The sequence below is a fragment of the Rhinopithecus roxellana genome, chromosome 19, assembly GCF_007565055.1.
Source record: "Rhinopithecus roxellana isolate Shanxi Qingling chromosome 19, ASM756505v1, whole genome shotgun sequence".
Taxonomy (NCBI): Eukaryota; Metazoa; Chordata; class Mammalia; order Primates; family Cercopithecidae; genus Rhinopithecus; species Rhinopithecus roxellana.
Window position 1 is genome coordinate 49,031,221 of NC_044567.1, and position 23,554 is coordinate 49,054,774.

A 23,554-nucleotide genomic window follows, 5' to 3' on the forward strand; every position below is an offset into this window, starting at 1 on the left:
GAGATGGAGACCATCCTGGCTAACACGGTGAAACCCCGACTCTACTAAAAATACAAAAAAAAAACCCAAAAAAAACCAAACCGGGTGTGGTGGTGGGCGCCTGTTGTCCCAGCTACTTGGGAGGCTGAGGCGGGAGACTGGCGTGAACCCGGGAGGCAGAGCGTGCAGTGAGCCGAGGTTGCGCCAGTGCACTCCAGCCTGCGTGACAGAGCAAGACTCTGTCTCAAAAAAAAAAAAAAAAAAAAAAGCCTGAATTTTGCTAAGAAATCCTGTGTGATTGGGATTAAGGAACAAGTGCTTTCTTGGAAACCAGTAGCCTTTCAGTGTTTGGAGATTGGCTTAATTTTGATCACATTATTTATCCTTTTTTTTTTTCTTTTTGAGACAGGGCCTCACCCTGTTGTCTAGGCTGGAGTGCAGTGGCGTGATCATGGCTCACTGTAGCTTCGACTTCCTGGGCTCAGGTGATTCTCCCATCTCAACCTTCCAAATACCTGAATATAGGCATGCATCGCCATGCCTGGCTAATTTTTAAATTTTTTGTAGAGATGGAGTTTCACCGTGTTGTCCAGGCTGGTCTAGAACTCCTGGGCTGAAGTGATGTGCCTGCCTCAGCCTCCCAGCATGCTGGGATTACAGGCGAGAGCCACCTCACTTGGCCTGTTTAACGTTTTTTGAACTGTGGACTAAAAGGTAGATTTTTTTTTTCTTTCTGAAACTGGTGAGGGCCTTAGAGTGCTGGAACATGAGCAAAATTTTAAAAAGATAATTCTGAAAAGGGGATTATGAGAAGAATCAGGGTCTTAAGCATATTAAGGTAGGCACATTTCTTAAGGACTTAGAGTGGGACTGAATTATTGAATGTCAGCTTCATTTTTACCATCCTTAATATAGTAGATGAAGGATGAGAATATAGAGATATTTAAAATATCCAGGTAGCTGGGCTCTGTGGCTCATGCCTATAATGCCAGCACTATGGGAGGCCAATGCAGGAGGATAACTTGAGGCCAGAAGTTTGAGACCAGTCTGGGAAACGTAATGAGAACCTATCTGTACAAACAATTTTTAAAATTAGCTGGATATGGTGGCATGCACCTGTAGTCTCAGCTACTTGGGAAGCTGAGGCGAGAGGATCACTTGAGCCCAGGAGTTCAAAGCTGCAGTGAGCTATGATCATGCAACTGTACTCTTGCGTAGGCAACATAGTGAGACTTTGTCTCTAAAAAAAAAAAAAGAAAACAGGGGCCAGGCACAATGGCTCATGCCTGTAACCCCAGCACTTGAGAGGCCAAGGCAAGAGACTCACTTGAGCTCAGGGGTTTGAGGCCAGCCTGGGCAACATAGGGAGACCCCATCTCTACAAGAAATTTAAAAAAAAAAAAATTGGCTGGGTGCGGTGGCTCATGCTTGTAAACCTGGTACTTTGGGAGGCTGAGGTGGGCGGATCACTTGAGGTCAGGAGTTCGAGGCCAGCCTGGCCAACATGGAGAAACCCTGTCTTTACTAAAAATACAAAAAAATTAGCCGGGCATGGTGGCACATGCCTGTAATCCCAGCTACTCGGGAGGCTGAGGTAGGATAATTGCTTGAACCTGGGAGGCGGAGGTTGCAGTAAGCCGAGATTGTGCCATGCACTGCAGCCTGGACAACAGAACAAGATCCTGTCTCAGAAAAGAAAAGAAAAAGAAAAACAGAACTATAGTAAGTCAGGGGCTATCTTTCTGTGTTGCTAGTGTTAAATACATTTTCTTTTTTTTTTTTTTTAAGTTTTGGTTGCCAGGGAGGATCCTAACACATTAAAAAAATTTTTTTTGAGACAAGGTCTCACTCTGTTGCCCCAGCTGGAGTGCAGTGACTCAATCATGGCTCACTGCAGCTTTGACTTCCCAGCCTCCAGGGATCCTCCCACCTTAGCCTCCCGAATACCTGAGACTATGAGTGTGCACCACCATGCCTGGCTAATGTTTTATTTTCTGTAGACATAGGGTCTCACTTTGTTGTCCAGGCTGATCTTGAACTCTTGGGCTCAAGTGATTCTCCCACCTCAGCCACCCAAACTGCTGGGATTACAGACATGAACCACTGCATCTGGTCTAAGTGTGTTTTTAACTTATATTTTCAACTTGTTTATGGGGAAGAAATCCCATCATAAGTGAAGGAGCATCTGTGTTTTGCTTCCATCGTGCATAATCATCTGGAATCAGGATGAACTACTATGAATGTTGACAGGAATACTACCTTGAGCTAGCTGACGGTTTGGGGTTGCTGGAACCTTAAGCAAGGGCATGATGAATGTAGTTATTTAAGGAAAAAGGGTTATGAAGTGTTGCACGTAAGTTGGCAAGGCCTGAAAATTCCGGGACCCAACATTGGCTTGGTGAGTTTTACTTTGTTCTTGTAGCTAGATGAATGTTTCTGCCAAATCACTTTCCCACACACAGTTAAAACAGATACAGTTTGCAGATCTCTCTGCCATTTCTAGGGTACTGTATCTTACCTAGTGTTGTGTGAATGTGTGTTTTGAGACAGGGTCTCACTGTGTCACCCAGCCTGGACCAGCCTGGTGTGCAGTGGTATGATCATGGCTCACTGCAGCCTCAACCTCCTGGGCTCAGGTGATCCTGCTACCTCAGCCTCCCAAGTAGTTGCAACTACAAGCACACGCCACCACGCCTGGCTAATTTTTAAAATTATTTTTGGTAGAGACAGGGTCTCGCTTTGTTGCCCAGGCTGGTTTTGAACTCCTGGGCTCAAGTGATTCCCTCACCTCAGCCTCCCAAAGTGCTGGGATTATGGGCATGAGCTGCCATGCCTAGCCCTTAATGTTAATGTGCACTTTTTCTCATGTTACAGACCAGTTTTCTAGGTGTGCTGTATGAAAGTTTAAGCATGTGCTGTTAAGCATTTAGATAACATCTAGTCCACCTATCCCCACCTTTTCTTTTTTTAACTGATTTAACTGGTGAGAAAAATTGAGGCCCAGAGAGTTGTAATTCAGGATCATACTGTTAATGGCAAAAACAGGTTCCTGAATCCAGATTTTCTGACCCAGGCCAGTGCTCATTTTAACACCTTTAATTCAAACTGATCATCATCATGACATTTACCATTTGTGTACTTAATGTGTGCCAGGTCTTGTGCTAAGCATTATATAGCTCTCATCTTGATTAATCCTCTTAACAATTCTACGAGGCTGGTCAGTACTTTATAGATGAATAAACAGGCTTGATGACTTGCCTGAGGAAGCACAGCTAGTAAGTGCTGGAACTAAGATTTCAGCCCAGTTCTGTCTAGTTCCAAAGCCTGTGTTCTTTTTTCTTCTTTTCTTTTTTGATTAAATATTTATGTAAAAGGTAATAAAGAATAATATGACAAATACCTAACACCCAGTTTAAGAAATAAAGTATTACCAATCATTTGAAGCTCCCTTCCCATTACATTGTCCTCTCTTTCCCTCCAAAGTAATCATCCACTTTCCTGAGTTTCAAATTTGTTCTCCTAACCACCAAGCTATACAGCTGCATTTATTAAGTGCCATGGGAGCTGGAGATACTGTTAATCAACAGTAAACAAGAAAGACATGTTTTCTGCCCTTGAGGAGTTTCCCATGGGTGATAATGAAATATTTGTTTCTTAATCTTTCTGGAGATCTTCAGTAGCTGGCAGGAAATGTCACATTTTCATCAAGGAGGTTTAAGAAGTCCTTCAGGAGATCACTGGTGATATGTTGGAAGGTTGCCTAGATATTACACAAATGAATCAGAGTTAAGAATACATGTGTTGGCTGGGCGCAGTGGCTCATGCCTGTAGGGGACACAATGCAATCTCGGCTCACTGCAACCTCTGCCTCCCGGTTTCAAACGATTCTCCTGCCTCAGCCTCCCTAGTAGCTGGGACTACAAGCACATGCCACCACGCCCAGCTAATTTTTGTATTTTTAGTAGAGATGGGGTTTCACCTTGTTGGTCAGGATGGTCTCTATCTCTTGACCTCATGATCCGTCCACCTCGGCCTCCCAAAGTGCTGGGATTACAGGCGTGAGTATTTTAGCTGTAAGTTCTTTTGATAAATACAGAGCTCACATACCCTCTGAGTTCCAACACCAATTTTCCTATACCAACTGAGTGTCATACAATTCAATTCAATTCTAATGATGGCTGTGGCAGCCATCCGGAGTGGCCGTTGGCTGCAGCAGGGAGGTGCAGGCGATGGCAGCAGGAACAGCTGCTGGAGCAGCAGTGGTGGCGGTGGGACCCCTGTGCTCTGCATCCCTGAGGCAACTGAGTGTACCATTCCCACCTCTTATGGCTGGGCAGGACCTGCTTCCAGGCCCGGAGCCTCCACTGTGGCCTCATCCTCTTCCCCCAACCATGTCTCAGGAGCCCATGAGCACTCTGCTAAAGGTGCAGCTGGGACTCGTGGGGCCATCCTCAAGATCATCGGGTTTGTTTGTGCGGCGTTGGCCGGGGCTGCCACGCCACCTGTACCTCATCTGCTGCTGTTGTAGGGGAAATGTGGAGAGAAGAGGTGCAGTCCCCAGAGCCCACCCCTGGAAGCCCCCTGGAGCCTGATACCCTGAGAGCCACCATGATGGGGCCGGGCCGAGTCACCCACTGGCAGGGGAGCAGTGTGGTCAGGCACGGAGGGGTGGGCAGAGAGGGGCCCCGAGGTGGAGCTGGGCCCTGAGCGGTGCTGCGCTTCATGGAGCTGGCAGGAGCTGGAAGCAGGCAGGAGCCCCACCTCCCAGTCGCAGCTGCAGCTGCCCAGCCGTGGCTGTGGACCCAGGCATCTCTGCAGTCTCAGGGGCCTGGGAAGCCTGTGGACTTGGAGGTGTCTGCTCCTGCTGCCTGGCCTCTCCTTGCTCCTGGCACCCGTTCTGATCTCAGAGCGAGGTTGGGGCCAAGCCTAGGTGCTGTTGCAGCCTGGCCGGGTGTGCGCATGCTTGGGGCAGTGGTGACATGCCAGACCCCTGCCACTTTGGCCCTCTCCAGACTTTGGGCACCGGCGATCATGGGAGGGAGTTTGAGTTGAGGGAGAGTTGAGAGGACGGGATGACCTGCCTACAGAGAGGAACTACCCTCTCTGCTGAGAGCTGAAGAGATAACAGAATGCCTGCAGAGAGGATCTACCCTCTCTCCTGGGAGCTGAAGAGACATTGGGATGACCTGCCTGCAGAGAGGAACTACCCTCTCTGCTGAGAGCTGAACATTCTTCGGGACAACCTGCTAAGCAGAGAGGACCTATCCTCTCTGCTGAGAACTGAACACTTGTTGGGACACCCTGGCTACAGAGAGGAAGTACTCACTGTAGGTTTCCTCTGAGCTGTTCTGTCGCTCGGTAAAGCTCCTGTTTGTCTTGCTCACCCCCCACTTGTCTGCTACCTCATTATTCCCGGTGCAGGACAAGAACTCAGGACCTGCCGAATGGTGGGGCTAAAAGAGCTGTAACACAAACAGGGCTGAAACATGCCCCTTGCTTGCTACCTTGAGAGCGTAGAGAAGGAGAGAAGAGCTGCAGCCCTTCAGGGAGCCCAGATCTGGGAGCTCCCCTAGCCAGGGCTGTGACTCCTTCTTTGGGGCCCTGTGGTTCCTGGAGTTGCCAAGCTTCCGGGCACCACTGTGTTCTCCATTGCAGCTGTGGAAGCTGCTTGTGGTGCGCCTGGTCCAGCTGCAGCCTCGCAGGGAGATGGTGCCCAAGCTGGCACCTGGAGCTGCCCACCCCGCAGCAGCAGCCAGCATGCCTGGCTGTGCACAGTGGTCAGACCCCATGCTTGCTCACACACCCCTCACCACTTTGTGCCTGGCTTACCTTTGGCAGCAGGCATGGGATCCAGGCTGGTCGTGTGAGTTGAGCACAGCCTGCAAGGCTGAGTGGGTGGAACGAGCCCAGTGGGCCAGAGCAAAACTTGGGCGAAGGCACCACTGGCCACAGAAGTTTCCAGTTGGTGAAATGACACCCCAAGGATCCCGTAACACTGACACCACCCAGAGTTAGCTTCAGATCCGCTATAGTCGCCCAGTGGGTTCTTCTGCCTGCTACACAGACAGACCAATTCTCTGAGACCACAGTATTGTAGTAAAGAAATAACTTAATTAACACAAGGCTGGCCATGCAGGAGAACTAGATGTATCACTCAAATTAGTCTCCCAGAAGGCTCAGAGGTTTGGGTTTTTCAAGGATAGTTTGGTGGGCAGGGGGCTAGAGAATGGAGGGTGTTTTGATTGGTTGAGGATGAAATCATAGGGATGCGGAAAACGTTCCTCATGTGCTCAGTCAGCCACTGATTGGGGCCACAGGATCGACTGAGTCACAAGTTGTGGGTCCTGAGGCCGGGCGCGGTGGCTCATGCCTGTAATCCCAGCTCTCAGGGAGGCAGAGGCGGGAGGATAGCTTGAGCCCAGGAGTTCGAGACCTGCCTGGGTAATACAGCGAGACCCCGTTCTCCACAAAAAGGAAAAAAAAAAAAAAAAAAAGACAAGTTGTGGGTCCTGGTAGAGTCAGTCCTTCACCAGAAATGCAAAAAAAAAATCTCAAAATGCCAGTCGTAGGCTCTGCTATAGTGATGTTATTCACAGGAGTCATTGGGGAAGTTACAAATCTCCTGACCTCCGGAACAATGGTTGGTTATTGTTTACACCTATATCTTAGCAGAATTCCGGTCCCTCACATAATCCTAACCTTGTGGACTTTCTTTAGTTTTACAAAGGTGGTTTAGTTTTAGGAAGTGCTGTTATCATTCTTGCTTTAAGATTAAACAGTAAACTTAAATTCCTCTCAAGGTTATCTGGCCTATTCCCAGGAATGACCATCTTGGAGGTTACAAGCAAGATGGAGGCCAGGCGCGGTGGCTCACGCCTGTAATCCCAGCACTTTGGGAGGCCAAGGCAGGTGGATCACGAGGTCAGGAGATCGAGACCATCCTGGCTAACACGGTGAAACCCCGTCTCTACTAAAAATACAAAAAATTAGCCAGGCGTGTGGTGGGCGCCTGTAATCCCAACTGCTTGGGAGGCTGAGGCGGGAGAATGGCGTGAACCCAGGAGGCGGAGCTTGCAGTGAGCTGAGATTGCGCCACTGCACTCCAGCCTGGGCGACAGAGCAAGACTCCATCTCAAAAAAAAAAAAAAAAACAAAAAAAAACCAAAAAAAAACAAAGAAGCAAGATGGAGTCAACTATGTCAGATTTCTCTTACTGTCATTCATAATTTTGCAAAGGCAGTTTCACCACCAGTTAAAGAGCAAGGTTCCCAACAACATTGCCCTTACTTCAGCAGCATGCACTTTGGCCTGACCAACTACAAATTCAGGGCTTCCTACTGCCCCCTCAGACTACAGCGCGTCACAAAACTCAGTAAAGTACTATATTCACGATTATACAAATGAACAACCAGATTGAAGAGGTATGTGGGGAAAGGTATGGAAGGGTCCTGAGCTCAGGAGCTTCTTTCCCTGTAGGGTCAGTGTGCACCACCTTCCTGGTACATTGACCTGTTCACTAACCAGGAAGCTCTCCTGATCTTTGTTGTTCAGAGTTTTTATGTGGGTTTTCAGTAGGTAGACGCGATTAAGTCATTGGCCACGTGCTTGACTCCAGGTCTTTCCCCATTGGAGGTTTTGGGATGGGGCTGAGAGTTCTGACCCTCTAATCATGTAGTTGGTTTTTCTGGTGACCAGCTCCCATCCTGCTAGCATGCTCTGTTGCCTCCTTCTCCCCACATGAGTCACCTCATTAGGATGAACTCAAGTATGGTTGAAAGGGACTCATTATTCATAACAAAAGACACTCCTATCATTCAGGAAATTCCAAAGGATTCTGATGCTCTGTGCCAGGAGCTGGGGACAAAGACCAGATGTATTCTATGTTATATCACACCCTCCTTTATATTATTTGAAATTTTAACATTTTATTTTTTACTAAAAACAAATTGAACAAAGTAATTTTAGCATATGTTTATATTTTAACTGCTTCAGCAGTTACCTGTTATTCCCAGTTCTCCGGTTGCTGTTAAGAAAATAATTTGAATGGTAGTTCCAGAATCTCCAGGAGGTGGGACTAATTTCCTTAGTGATGATGCTGAAAATACAGCAGTACTGCTGTGCTTGGGCCAGGTGAAGTCAAATCAGATGATTCAGTCTGGTTGATATGCTAGAGGCCCTTTTCCCATTCATGTAAAATTGGAAAATTTTGTTCACTATCCAAGTATTTCCAAATATTTGGTTATTGTGTCAGTGTAGACTCATACATATTAAGTATATATCTTGGGTATAAATTTAAGTTATAATTTAATAGGAATTATGTGGCACAGAAGTAGTTCAAAGGAGGAAGTGGAGGAAATAAGAGCTATAGGTAGAATTTGAACCATCCTTGAAAGGTAATTATTAATACCATTTGGAAAAGTAGAGGGGAGAGCGGGAATGATGTTTAGATGAGGGAAACTGTGAGGTGGGCAGGATTTATTGTGGCTTGTTTGGACTTACACAATGCAGAATGGCCTTATTTGAGCAAATTGAGTGGGGGATAGTGGGAAATGAGATTAGATAAGTGAGCTAGGGATAGATTATGATATTCAAAGGCCAGTAGAATGATTTCATTTTGATGTGGTAGATAATTGAGAGTCAAAGAAAGTGTTTGGTCAGGTGAGTTAGAAAATGAAAAGAGCATGTAAGAAAAATGGACCAGCATTTGCATTGTTGGTAGGTTAATGAGGAGAGAGACTGGAGAAAGGGATAGGAAATTTGGGACTGGGAGATTTTTCAGTAAAAGTACCATAATTAGGGAAATAGGGGAACAGCAAGGGAAGGGATGAATATTAAAAATGTCAAAGGAAAATTTGACAGATCTTGACTGCTAAATGCAGAGGAATGATTAATCGGAGATGGTACATTTAAAAAATGTTTCTTTTTATCCAGATATGTAAAAAGAATGTTAGCCAAGGCTAGGTGTAGTGGCCCACACCTGGTAATCCCAGCACTTTGGGAGGCCGAGGTGGGCAGATCACAAGGTCAAGAGTTCGAGACCAGCCTGGCCAATATGGTAAAATCCTGTCTCTACTAAAGATACAAAAATTAGCCGGCGTGGTGGTGTGCACCTGTAATGCCAGCTACTTGGGACGCTGAGGCAGGAGAATCACTTGAACCTGGGAGGCAGAGGTTGCAATAAGCTGAGACTGTGCCACTGCACTCCAGTCTGGGTGACAGAGCAAGACTCCATCTCAAAGAGAAAGGGAGAAAAAAAAAAAAGAATGTTAACTATATTGGTGATAACTATCTAAGTCTGTTACAATGTAATGTAAAAGTAGAGAGGACCTAGTGGCCATGATCAGTGGTATCCCCAGGATCAAGAATAGTGGCTGGCTTATAGAATTGCTCAAGAAGTATTTATCAAAAGATGAAAGAATGCATTTAACCTGGCAACTTTGGGGTAAATTTTAGTTGTCATCTTTAACATCCCAATTTTTTTTTTTTTTTTTTTTTTTGACGGAGTCTCACTTTGTCACCAGGCTGGAGTGCAGTGGCATGATCTTGGCTCACTGCAGCCTCCACCTCCCGGGTTCAAGCGATTCTCCTGCCTCAGCCTCCCAAGCAGCTGGGACTACAGGCATGTGCCACCATGCCCAGCTAATTTGTATTTTTAATAGAGATGGGGTTTCACCATGTTGATCAGGATGGTCTTGATCTCTTGACCTCATGATCTGCCCGCCTCGGCCTCCCAAAGTGCTGGGATTACAGGCATGAGCCACCGTGCCCAGCCTTACGTCCCAATTTTTAATACCAAAAATGGACTTTAAAAATAATACTTATTGGCCGGGCGCGGTGGCTCAAGCCTGTAATCCCAGCACTTTGGGAGGCCGAGGCGGGCGGATCACAAGGTCAGGAGGTCGAGACCATCCTGGCTAACAAAGTGAAACCCCGTCTCCACTTAAAAAATACAAAAAATTAGCCGGGCGAGATGGCGGCGCCTGTAGTCCCAGCTACTCGGGAGGCTGAGGCAGGAGAATGGCGTGGACCCGGGAGGCGGAGCTTGCAGTGAGCTGAGATCCAGCCACTGCACTCCAGCCTGGGCGACAGAGCGAGACTCCATCTCAAAAAAAAAAAAGTAATAATAGTAATAATAATACTTATTGAGGCTGGGCGTGGTGGCTCACCCCTGTAGTCCCAGCACTTTGGGAGGTTCAGGCAGGTAGATGGCTTGAGCCCAGGAATTCAAGACCAGCCTGGGCAACATAGTGAAACCCTGTCTCTACTAAAAATACAAAAAATTAGCCAGGTATAGTAGTGTACCTGTAGTCCCAGCTACCCAGGAGGCTGAGGTGGGAGGATTATTTGAACCTGGAAGGTCAAAACTATAGTGAGCTGTGATGATGCAATTGCACTTCAACCTGGGTGACAGAGTGAGACCCTGTCTCAAAAATAAATAAATAAGCTGGGCGTGGTGGCTCACACCTGTAATCCCAGCACTTAGGGAGGCTGAGGGTGGATCACTTCAGGCCAGGAGTTCAAGACCAGCCTGGCCAACATGGTGAAACTCCCTCTCTACTAACAACAACAACAACAACAACAATACAAAAATTAGCCAGGCATGGTGGCACACACCTGTAATCCTAGCTACTTGGGAGGCTGAGGCACAAGAATGGCTTGAACCTGGGAGGTGGAAGTTGCAGTGAACCAAGATCGTGCCGCTACACTCCAGCCTGAGTGATCGAGAGAGACCCTGTCTCGGAAAAAAAAAAAAAAAGTTACTGATCTTTTCTAGTTACAAAAATTTTGTGTTTGTTTTTCAAGATAACCACTGTTAGTATAATATATTCATCCAGGGTTTTTTCTGTGCACAAACATATTTATCTTTAAAATGGGATCATATTGCACATGTTGACTTATACCTGCATAAATGTCATTTTTAGAAGTGAAATGGAACTTCAGCCTCCAAATAATGACAAACCATAAAATAATAGGATAATACAGGAGTCTGTTAGTCTGTACTCATATATAAATAAATAAACAGGCATACCTCAGAGATACTGTGAGTTTAGTTCTACATTGCCACAGTAAAGTGGCTCACAAATTTTTTTGGCTTCCCAGTGCATATAAAAGTTATGTTTACAGGCTAGATGCAGTGGTGCATGCCTATAATCCCAGCACTTTGGGATGCCAAGGTGGGCGGATCTCCTGAGACCAGGAGTTCGAGACCTGCATGGCCAACAAGGTGAAACCCCATCTCTACTAAAAATACAAAAAAATTTAGCCAGACCTGGTGGCACATGCTTGGAATCCCAACCACTCAAGTGGCTGAGGCATGAAAATTGCTTGAATCTGGGTGGCAGAGGTTGCAGTGAGCCAAGATTGTGCCACTGCACTCCAGCTTGGGTGACAGAGCAAGACTCTATCTCAAAAAAAAAAAAAAAGTTATGTTCATACTATGCTGTAGTCTGTTAAGTATGTAATGTAATGTCTAAAAAATGTACATACCTTAATTTAAAAATACTTTGTTGTCAAAAAATGCTAATGATTATCTGAGCCTTCAATGAGTTGTAACCTTTTTGCTGGTGGAGAGTCTTGCCTCAGGGTTGATGGCTGCTGACTGTTTAGGGTGGTGATTGCTGAAGGCTGGGGTGACTGTGGCAATTTCTTAAAATAAGACAACTATGACGTTTGCTGCATCGATTGACTCTTCCTTTCACTAAAGGTTTCTCTGTAGCATGTGATGCCATTTAATAGCATTTTACCCACAGTGGAACTTCTTTCAGAATTGGAGTCAGTCCTCTCAAACCCTACTGCTGCTTTATCAACTAAGTTTGTAATATTCCGAGTCATTTGTTGTCATTTCAGTATTGCTCACAGCATCTTCACCACTAGATTCTGTCTCAAGAAACCACATTCTTTGCTCATCCTTAATAAACTGTTCATCTGTTTAAGTTTTATTATGAGATCGCAGTAGTTTAGTCACATTTTTAGGCTTCACTTCTAATTCTAGCTCTTTTCTTGCTATTTCCACCATATCTGCAATTCCTTCATTGAGGTCTTGAATCCCTCAAAGTCATGTGAGGGTTGGAACTAACTTCTTCCAAACTCCTGATAATGTTACTTTGATCTCCTCCCATGAATCTGAATGTTCTTAATGGCATCTAGAATGGTGAATTGTTTCCAGAAGGTTTTTAGTTTACTTTGCCCACATCCATCAGAGGAATCGCTATCTATGGCAGCTATATATAGGCTTACAAAAGGTAAATAGTAAGCCTAAATAATAAGTCTTGAAAGTTATAATTACTCGTTGAACCATGGACGGCAGACCGGATATCATGTTAGCAGGCACAAAAATAATCTCGTATGTCTCCATCAGCGCTCTTGGGTGAACAGGTGTATTGTCAGTGAGCAGTAATATTTTGAAAGGAGTCTTTTTTTTGAGGAGTTGGTCTCAGTAGTAGGCTTAAAATATTCAGTAAACCATTCTGTAAACAGGTGTGTTGTCATCCAGGCTTTGTTATTCCATTTATAGAGTGCAGGCAGAATAGATTGAGCATAGTTTTTTTTTGTTTTTTTGAGATGAAGTCTCGCTGTGTCGCCCGGGCTGGAGTGCAGCGGTGCAATCTCGGCCCGCTGCAAATTCCGCCTCATGGATTCACGCCATTCTCGTTCCTCAGCCTCCTGAGTAGCTGGGACTGCAGGCGCCCGCCACAAACGACCGGTTAATGTTTTGTATTTTTAGTGGAGCCTCCTGAGTAGCTGAGATTACAGGTGCGAGCCACCATGCCTGGCCAGATTGAGCATAATTTTTAAGGGCTCTAGGATTTTCAGAATGGCAAATGACCACTGGCTTCAATTTAAAGGCAACCTGCATTAGCCCCAACAAGAGTCAGCCTATCCGTTTAAGCTTTGAAACCAGGCATTGATGTCTGTTCTCTAGCTATTGTTTCATCTACGCTGAAAATCTTGGTTGGGTCCTATAATACCAGCAACTTGGGAGACCAAGACAGGAGGATTGCTTGACACCAGGAGTTTAAGAGCATCTTGGGCAACATGGTAAGACCCTGTCCCCACAAAGAATTAAAAAATTCACTGGATGTGGCGGCGTGGCCTGTAGTACTAGCTATTCAGGAGGCTAAGGCAGGAGGATTGCTTGAGTCCAGGAGTTTGAGGCTACAGTGAGCTATGATCATCCCACTATGCTCCAACCTAGGTGACAGAGACCCCCATCTCAAGGGAAAAAAAAGGAAAAGTGCACACACACACACTCTGTCTCACATACACACGCATATATTTTTTCCTTCAGACAGAGTTTCACCCTGTCACCCCAGCTGGAGTACAATGGTAGGATCATGGAGCACTGTGTTCTCCAACTCCTATGCTCAAACAGTCCTCCCGCCTCAGCCTCCCAAGTAGCTGGGACTACAAGTGTGTGCCACCACACCTGGCTAATTTTTTAAAAACTGTTTTGTAGAGACAGGGTCTCACTATGTTACCTAGGCTGGTCTTGAACTCCTGGCCTCAAGTAGTCCTCCCACTTTAGCCTCACAAAGTGCTGGGATTACAGGCATGAGCCGCTGCACCAGAAATATATATATATATATATATATATATATATATATATATATATATATATATACACACATACACACACACACACATACACATAAAATATATAATATTTATATATAAAAATATATTTTTTATTTATATATATTATATATATAAGCCTCATAAATTATTCTGATGCATGGCTTTAGGGGTCACCATTCCCTTTTGATGTGAAGTATGGCACAATAAAGAGAAAGCATTGACTTGACCATCAGGAGATGGGTTATTCTCTTAAATCTGCAACTAATCTTTTAGTGAAACTTGGAGAAAATGACTGTCCTGGATCCCAGGTTCTTTATCTGAAAATTTTCTGGGGAGCTGAATAAACTGACATTGCTAACTAGATTCTAGCAGTTCTATGATGATGGATTCATGGACATCATCAGAACTCTGTGACATGTGACCTGTGGTCAGCCATTTGAAAAAGGCCTAAACCTTACACAAGTCAATTGAAAAGGCCTGTAGAAATCAGAGCTAGAAGACACCTGTTAAATCATCTAATCTATCCCTCTACCAGCAGTACTCAGTTGTTCATAGCATTCTTTAAGCTGTTTTCACTGTCCTTCCTGTGTTCTAGATATTCACTATTTTCCCAGAGACTTGACTTGTGTTCACCCTTACTTTTAATCGTTTAAGAAGGGAATGGGACTTTTCTTAACTCAAAAAATTTCATTTCTTTTATATTTAGACTTTAATTTTGGAAACTATAATTTGTTGATAATGGCAGAGATTAGTAAGCATGTGGACTGTTTTCCTCTAGATTCACAAAAGGATTTAGTTGATGAGTTAAATGTCTAACAGTAGTAATTATATGATCAGAAAGTGACAGGAATAGAAGTCAAATTTCATAATAAAAGTTAAGATTTTAAAGTTTGTGTATAAAAAAATTGCTAGAATAGAAAATGTAATAGGAGACTTTCTTTGCTTTTACCTTGTTACTAACCCTTTAAATATGATGCTGTATGGAAGAAAGAATGTAGAGATGCATAGAAATGGGCACTCTGATATTCTGTTTATGAGGATGTAAATTGTTTTTTTCGTTTTTGGAGATAGTTTAACAATGTCAGTTAAAAATAAAAAGATCGGCCGCGTACGGTGGCTCAAGCCTGTAATCCCAGCACTTTGGGAGGCCGAGACGGGCGGATCACGAGGTCAGGAGATCGAGACCATCCTGGCTAACACGGTGAAACGCTGTCTCTACTAAAAAAATACAAAATCTAGCCAGGCGAGGTGGCGGGCGCCTGTAGTCCCAGCTACTCGGGAGGCTGAGGCAGGAGAATGGCGTGAACCCGGGAGGCGGAGCTTGCAGTGAGCTGAGATCCAGCCACTGCACTCCAGCCTGGGCGACAGAGCCAGACTTCGTCTCAAAAAAAAAAAGATCTTGTGCACTAACTTGAGTTTGACTTCTAGGAATTTATTCTGTAGAAATACTAATTGTTGCATTGTTTATAAAGGTGAAGACTTAGGGCCAGGTGCAGTGACTCACACCTGTAATCCCAGCACTTTGGGAGGCTGAGGTTGGTGGATTGCTTGAGTCCAGGAGTTTGAGACCAGCCTGGGCAACATAACGAAACCCTGTCTCTATTAAAAATACAAAAAAATTATCTGGTTGTAGTGGCATCTGCCTGTAGTCCCAGCTACTTGGGAGGCTGAGCTGGGAGAATCACCCGAGCCTGGGGAGGTCGAGGCTGCAGTGAGCGAAAAAAATCATACCACTGCACTCCAGCTTGGGCAATCAGAGTGGGACCCTGAATCAAAAAAAATAATTGGAAAGCATTCCAATGTTCCTTGTTAAGAGTTTAATAATTATAATGCATCATACAGTGGATTCTAATACAACTATCAAAAATAATGCAGGATGGCTGGGCGCGGTAGCTCATGCCTGTAATCCCAGCACTTTGGGAGGCCAAGGCAGGCGGATCACCTGAAGTCAGGAGTTCGAGACCAGCCTGGCCAACATGGGGAAACCCTGTCTCTACTAAAAATACAAAAATTAGCTGGACATGGTGACACATGCCTATAATCCCAGCTACTTGGGAGGCTAAGGCACGAAAATCGCTTGAACCCACGTGGTGGAGATTGCAGTGAGCCAAGATTACGTCACTGCACTCTAGCCTAGGCAACACAGTGAGACTCCATCTCAAAAAAAAAAAAAAAAAACAGATTTTAAGAAATATAAATATAAAATGGGTTTATTATTGCTGCTTTTAAAAATTGTTTAGAATATATATAACTTATTAACTGTAAGTATACAATTCAGCAACATTAAATTTATTCATAATGTTGTGTAACCATCACCACTATCTGTACTTAAAACTTTTTTATTATCCTCAACAAAAACTATGTACCCATTAACCAGTAACTTTTGTCTTCTCTTCTCCTAGGAGTTTTTATGTACTGACATGAAATACTGCCCAAATGCATAATTCACTGATAAAGGAAAATTGCAAAGTAGTGTGATAACTATGATTCCATTGTGGTAAAATATTGCAAGTTAATATAAGTATTGGAAAAATCTGGGAGAATATTAAAATGTTAGTAGAGAATGTTAGGAGGGATTTGTGCTTTTACAAAATATATTTTGGCAAGTTTTTAAAAACAATGAGTATGTGTGACTTTTCTAAACATAAAGATATACTTTTAAGTATTATACTAAAACTTGATAATTTGGATGCCTTAGATTTTAGCTAATGAGTAACAAACTTCCTTATGTGGTTGCCGAATTTGAGCTTATGTAGAACCGAAACACTTTATTAAAGTAACGATTTTTCTTTTCACAGCTAGAGTGGGGAAGACATCACTGATTATGTCTCTGGTCAGTGAAGAATTTCCAGAAGAGGTAAACATTTTGATTTCCATATTTAAATTTTAAAAAAATTATCAAAATCAAATTAAAATGAACTCTGTCTCTTTTGGCATGTGTTATGTGCTTCCTTTTGGACAGTTGAGACTTTTTTTCTTCCTTGTTTAGAGACAGGGTCTCACTCTGTTGCCCAGGCTGGAGTGCAGTGGTGCCATCATAGCCCACTGCAACCTCCAACTCCTGGACTCAAGCAATCCTCCTGTCTCAGCCTCCCAGAGTGCTGGGATTACAGGCATGTACCACTGTGCCCTGCCAGTTGGGACTTTTTAAAAAGCTAATATTTGTTTATCAGTTATTTCTATGAAATACAGTATAGAAGAAATAACCAACCTATATCTAAGTTCACCTAAGTCTTTTGCATTTTCTTCCTTTGACTTTGTCTAGGACCTTTGTACTCTCTGTGCCTCAGTTGTCTCATCTATAAAATGGAAGCTGAAAGAGATAATATAAGCTCTATAACCCTTTCTTAAAAATAAAATGTTGCTCATAAACCCAAAATATAAAAGAGATAATGAGCATTCCATGAGTTGAAGTTAAGGGGAAAGGTGTGAATCCCTTCTTGCCTTCTGCCTGACACTCCTGGTCTGTGAGGTGTTTTTGTCAGAACCACTAGAATTATGATACATATATTTGAAAACCCTTAATGTGATCTACCTGCTTCATTTCACAAATGATGAACTCATTCTACCTTTGCCTACCTCAAAGGATTGTTACGGGTCTCAAATGAGATGAACTTAATAGCAGGGAAGTGCCACCAAAAGTAGTAAGGCGGTTTTATTATTACTGTCAATACATTTACATTTGGAAGTTCTAGAGTGAGGAGCTGTTGGCTAAACTTTACATAAAGTTAGCATATAGTTAGAGGGAATGAAATTTGTACAATGGGATGAAAATAATTTCAAATTACCCTCTTTCTTGCATAGCAGGTATCATTAGTGTCACAGTTTACATTTATCCTTCTTTTACTCTAGTTTGGATAGGAATATCTGTATAATTTCATTGTTCAAATAAGAATTTGATGTATCATGTGGTAGTGTTTTCAACATTTACAGCTGCCAAAAGACTATTTATTATTATTATTTTTTGCTTTTTTTTTCTCTTAGACAAGATGGCTAAATAAGTAATTACTTAATTTAAGAAATGAAGTATATTTTCATATATTATTTGTAGAATCAATAACATTTATAATTACTCTGGGTATAACATCTAAAAGTTTTCTGTGAGAGTTTTAGTTTAGAATAGTTTTAGCATAGTCCTCTTGATTGTGGATAAGGGTTTTGTGTTTTTGGTTTTTTAAAATATATCTTTTCCCTTTTTTAGCGATTGTAAGTAATCTAGAAGGGTTTTTAATTAATTTTAAAAAATTCAGCCCTTGTGAAAAATGGAATCATTAAACATAAGGCTTGGCTGGATGCGGTGGCTCATGCCTGTAATCCCAGCACTTTGGGGGACTGAGGTGGGCGGATCACTTGAGGTCAGGAGTTCAAGACCAGCCTGGCCAACATGGTGAAACCCCATCTCTAGTAAAATACAAAATTAGCCAGGCATGGTGGTGCATGCCTATAATCCCAGCTACTTGGGAGGCTGAGGCAGGAGAATAACTTGAACCCAGAGGCAGAGGTTGCAGTGAGCTGAGATTGTCCCATTGCACTCCAGCCTGGGCAACAAGAGCAAAACCCGGTCTCAAAAAATAAATAAAAAACAAACAAATATAAGGCTTATGTAGCCAGTCAATTATTTTCTAGAGGAAATGAATGTTGATAACTTGTTGGTTTATTTGCAGATTGTTTTGGATTAAAATACCTCTTCATTTGCAGAGTATCTTCAGCCTTCAACAAAATAGAATGAAAACAACATATTTAAAATATGTAACACTGAAACACCAAATTAATTCAAGAATTATTTGGGTCTGTGTCAGATCTGAAGTATCCTGAATGTATTGTGTTTACGTAGTTAGAAATATGCATTAAAAATGTTTTTATCATACAGTTTTAATATATATTTGCATCTGTGGTAAAGCACAAAAATAAACACTTACATATACAACAAATGGGTATTGGTGAGAGGGGCTAATACAAGTTGAGCATCCCTTATCGGAAATGCTTGGGAACAGAAGTGTTTCAGATTTCAGATTTGTTCAGATTTTGGAATATGAGCATTATACTTACCAGTTGAGCATTTTCCTAATCTGAAAATCAGAAATACTCCAATGAGCATTTGCTTTGAGTACCATGTTAGTGCTAAAAAGTTTCAAATTTTGGAACATTTCAGATTTCAAATTTTGGGCTTACAGATACTCAGCCTGTGATCCCAGCACTTTGGGAGGCCGATGCGGGTGGATCACAAGGTTGGGAGTTCAAGACCAGCCTGGCCAAGATGGTGAAACCCCATCTCTACTAAAATTACAATAATTAGCCGGGCGCAGTGGCAGGTGCCTATAATCCCAGGTACTCGGGAGGTTGAGGCAGGAGAATCGCTTGAACCCGGGCAGCAGAGGTTGCAGTGAGCCGAGATCGCACCACTGTACTCCAGCCTGGGCCATAGAGAGAGACTCTGTTAAAAAAAAAAAAAAAAAAAAAAAGAAAGAAAATAAAAAGAAAGAAAGAAAGAAAGAAAGAAAATAAATACTCAAGCTGTGTAGATAAATGTATATCATCTGTTACAAGTTTGAGTGATAATATTGAAAGGTTGGTTTTTTCTTTTTTCTTTCTATATTTGTTTGTAAATGAAGGTTCCTCCCAGGGCAGAAGAAATCACCATTCCAGCTGATGTCACCCCAGAGAGAGTTCCAACACACATTGTAGATTACTCAGGTAATGAATATCCTCTTGTAGGTGAAAGTGTAGGTTAATTTAATAGACCTGAAAAAAGATACTTACTGAGCTTCTACAAATGTTCAGAGAGGTGGTCTTTGTAGCAGTAAATGATCCTTTATGATTCTTATCTCATTTATGTCTCTCTGTCAGCCTCTACCCCATATCCCACTGGGTGCCTCCATCTGACAGTTCTTCATCCCCAGATTACTAAGTTGGGTTCCATAATACCTGTGGCTGTTGAACACTTGCAATGTGACTGTTCTAAATTAAAATGTGTTGTTAAGTGTAAAATATAACTGGATTTTGAAGACTTAGTATGAAAAAAGGCTGTAAAATATTTCATTAATTTTTCTGTTGAGTACATGTTGAAATTTAAATATTTTTGATATTTTGGGTTAAATGCAAATTTAATTTTACCTTTTTTTACTTACCTTTTTAAAGGTTGCTACTAAAAAATTGGAAACTATATATGTGACTTGCATTGTCTGTATGTTGGACAGCACTGTACTGGAAGCTGAGGGAGGTGAATGCCTTCTGCTACAATCAGTCTCATAACTAGATTTATTTACAGAATTATTCTTCAATATGTATAGCCATATAATTAGATTCACTTCAGTATTAGAATGGAAGCCTTAATCCATTGATTACTTAACATATGGAAAGATATTAAAAATATGGCCTGTTATTTAGCATAGTATAAAATACCATTGAATTCATGTATGGCATTAGTGTATATGTCAGAAGTAATAGGCATTTTTAGGGGAAGATATATGTAACCTAAGGTGGTCTAAATCAATATGTCAGTAATTGCTTTGCTCTTTAATTATTTGCTTTCTATCCTAGCTATATCATTCATAACCCCGCATCCGTGGAGTTGCAGGCACACCTACCCATTGAGACCAGTTCTAGCTAAAGATACATGCTAGAGAGGGAATTCTCATCACTTCACTATCAAGCTATAGTTTTGCCTCTGGGTCCTGGTTATTATTACTCCCACCTGCTATCTAGATCTTAAGCTTGTATTACCCAGAATCGCACCTGCCTTTTGATCCTGTGTGTATAGACTCTTTGTCCGAGCCTTTGACTCTTAAGCACCCAGTCTGCTAGCTTGGATTTCTGAGGTCCTTTGCCTGACCCTTTTCAACTCTGTATCAGATGCTGGCCTAGATTTATTACACAGTGCTTCTGCTGTTCCATGCCTGAGTTATCCTTTTATAGACTCGTCTTTCAGTGCCAGCTGCCTTATCATAGTTCAACCTTTACTTCCCCTGGCTTTCCCTTGTGTTTGCTACATCATGTCATTTTGAGGGATGTTAGATGGGTGTTGCATAGAATTTAGCTTGGCCATTAGTTTTTATGAAAGTGTTTGCAGTATGAAACATTGACTTTTTTGTTGTTTGTAGAAGCAGAACAGAGTGATGAACAACTTCATCAAGAAATATCACAGGTGAGCTTTAAAAAACAGAGGTATGGGTTTTTGTGTAGAAGAACAGTGATGATTTTATGAGCCTGCCTTTTTCGTTCTCTTTTTGTTTTTTGTTTTTGTTTTTTGGGGACCGTGTCTCACTGTTACGCAGGCTGGAGTGCAGTGGTGCAATTTTGCCTTACTGCAACCTCCATCTTGCAGGCTCAAGCGATTCTCATGCCTCAGCCTCCTGAGTAGCTGAGATTACAGGCATGCACCACCATGCCCAGCTAATTTTTGTATTTTAGTAGAGATAGGGTTTTGCCATGTTAACCAGGCTGGTCTCAAACTCCTGGCCTCAAGTGATCCACCCCATCGCTTTTTCATTCTCTTAATTACCAAGAGTTCTTTTTCAGTTCTTTGTTGTTATGGCTGTTACTATGTGTTTTTGCTTTAAGTCCTTAGGAACATTTTCTCTTAGAGGCCAGCTAATTCATTTTTTGTTTTTTTGTTTTAGCTTTTAAATTTTTTCTTCCTTTCTCCCAAATATATTAACAAGTTGCTAATTAAGTGCTGTCTCCATTTTTATTAGTTTTAGATACTGCTAATTTGTTAATTTTTCTTCAAGGCTAATGTCATCTGTATAGTGTATGCCGTTAACAACAAGCATTCTATTGATAAGGTAGGTGTGACCTTTTTTTCACTGTAGTTGGTTTCAGTGGAGCACTTCCAAAGTTGATCCTCAGTTTAGAATTTTAGGGGTCTAAGGTAAGAGTGTTTTGTAAAGATCCTCATCGTGGCTAAGTGCTTGTTAATTTTCATTTTAGGTAACAAGTCGATGGATTCCTCTCATAAATGAAAGAACAGACAAAGACAGCAGGTATGTTTTCCTCTCTCAAACTTTTTATATTAAAAAGTTTAAAGCTTGCAGTAAAGGTACAAGAAGTAGTACACTGACCTTCCCTAAACCCTTCACTTAAATTTACTAGTTAAGATTTTGCCATATTTGTCTTATCTATCAGTTTTTCTGTCTGTTCATACACACACCCACATGCCTTTGCTGGGGGGACTCATTTGAGGCAGTAAATATACTTGAGAGCAAAGCAAGAAACAGAACTCTGATATCATAATGACTCACAACTTCAGACAGATTATTTTGGTCATAAATCTTACATTTCCCTTTGTCAAACTGCTGCTTGAAAAGTCTCAGATTAATTAATTAATTAATTAATTAATTTTGAGGCAGAGTCTTGCCCTGTCGCCCAGGCTGGAGTGTAGGGGCGTGATCTTGGCTCCTTGCAGCCTCCACCGCCCGGATTCAAGTGATTCTCATGCCTCAGCCTCCTGAGTAACTGGCACTACAGGGACGTACCACCAACGCCTGGCTAATTTTTGTATTTTTTAGTAGAGAGGGTTTCGCATGTTGGTCAGTCTGGTCTCGAACTCATGACCTCAAATGATCTGCTCGCCTTGCCCTCCCAAAGTACTGGGATTACAGGCATGAGCTACTGTGCCCAGCCTGAATCTTTTTAAATGGAAAAATCAGACTAATACCTATGTATTGTACACATTTGGTCCTTTTCTCAATTTTTTAGATTTATCTTTTAGTTGGACGTTTTCATGCCTTGAAACTCTAAAGATCTGGTTCTAAACATATGATTATGGTCATTAACCCTCTGTCTTACGTATTTTGGAAGGGAGACTGAGATGACATTATATGTGCTGTGAACAATGCTGTGGCATTGTATGGCTTATCTTTTATCGTGGTTTTAACTTTGTGATGATTTGACAAGGTGGAAAGGAAAGAATGACCCTTTACAGCTGTGCTGTCCAGTGTAGTAGCCTCTCGTCAGTTGTGGTGATTTAACTTTAAATTAATTAAAATTAATAAAACTAAAACTTGTTCCTCGGATGCACTTAGCCACATTTCAGGTGCACATAGCCACATGTGACTAATGGTTACAGTAATGGAGAGTAGAGATAAAGAGCATTTCCACCATCATAGAATGTTGTATTGGACAGGGCTGCCTTGGGGGATCCAATACCCATATGCTCCTAATATCTGCTTTTCTTGCTCTCCTTGAGCCATTTCTAGGAGAGAATCTTTAAGAGAGGGCAGTTTTGCTAAGATCTATCAAGCACCAGCTTGGACCACTGAATTAAAAAATTTTGGCTTTACCATGACAGCCTCCCAAGTAGCTGAGACTGCAAGTGTGTGCCACCACACCTTTCTAATTTTTAAAAAACTTTTGTAGAAACAGGGTCTCACTATGTCATCCAGGAGAGTCTTAAGCTCCTGGCAGAATTCAAGCAATCCTTCCGCCTTGGCCTCCCAAAGTGCTGAGATTACAGGCGTAAGCCGCTGTACCAGGCATATATATATATATATATATATATATATTTTTTTTTTTTTTTTAAGCTCCATAAATTACTCTGATGCACACCTTTGGTTACAAACCACTACATTTTTGGAAACCCTCCTGGTTCTGTTAGGAATTTATATTTGGGCTATATGGTGGTCGGTCTTTTCAAGCATAATGGCACACCAAGGGTTAGGTAAGCTAAATGCTTTCAAGTGCTTCTGTTGCAGTCTAGAGTTCCAGCAGGATGATTTGCTTTCCCTCTAAGCTCTCTTGCAGGATTCACAACAGTTCTCCACTAGGTTGGTCCTCCTTAGTATCCCCATTAAGATTTTCCCCCATAGGCTTATCAGATTTAACTTGTCTAAAACAGAATCTTTAATTCCCGGTCTACTCCCTGCCAAAAACAGAAACAAAAAATCATCCTCAATCTTCTCTATCTTTTGAGATCTACCCATTTTTTTTCCAGCCAAAACCTAAGTGTTTTTCTTGGTTTCTGCTTTTCCCTCAATCTTCATATCTAACCTATCAGCTGTTT

General features: G+C 42.3%; 1 protein-coding gene across 10 annotated transcripts in view; it reads left to right on the forward strand.

Moving 5' to 3' along the window:
* RHOT1 (ras homolog family member T1) overlaps nucleotides 1-23,554 on the forward strand; it is an 82,528-nt gene that overhangs the window by 14,726 nt on the left and 44,248 nt on the right. For 8 of the 10 annotated variants that reach the window (XR_004055061.1, XM_010372282.2, XM_010372284.2 and 5 more), the window contains exons 2-6: nucleotides 16,353-16,411; nucleotides 19,167-19,248; nucleotides 20,655-20,698; nucleotides 21,285-21,338; nucleotides 21,484-21,536. Coding sequence is in view for 9 of the 10 variants with exons in the window: in XM_010372282.2 (XP_010370584.1) it covers nucleotides 16,353-16,411; nucleotides 19,167-19,248; nucleotides 20,655-20,698; nucleotides 21,285-21,338; nucleotides 21,484-21,536 (292 nt within the window). In the remaining variant the exon portion in view is untranslated. The remainder of the gene's footprint in view (nucleotides 1-16,352; nucleotides 16,412-19,166; nucleotides 19,249-20,654; nucleotides 20,699-21,284; nucleotides 21,339-21,483; nucleotides 21,537-23,554) is intronic. The other 2 variants (XM_030923599.1, XM_030923596.1) reach the window with 1 other exon arrangement.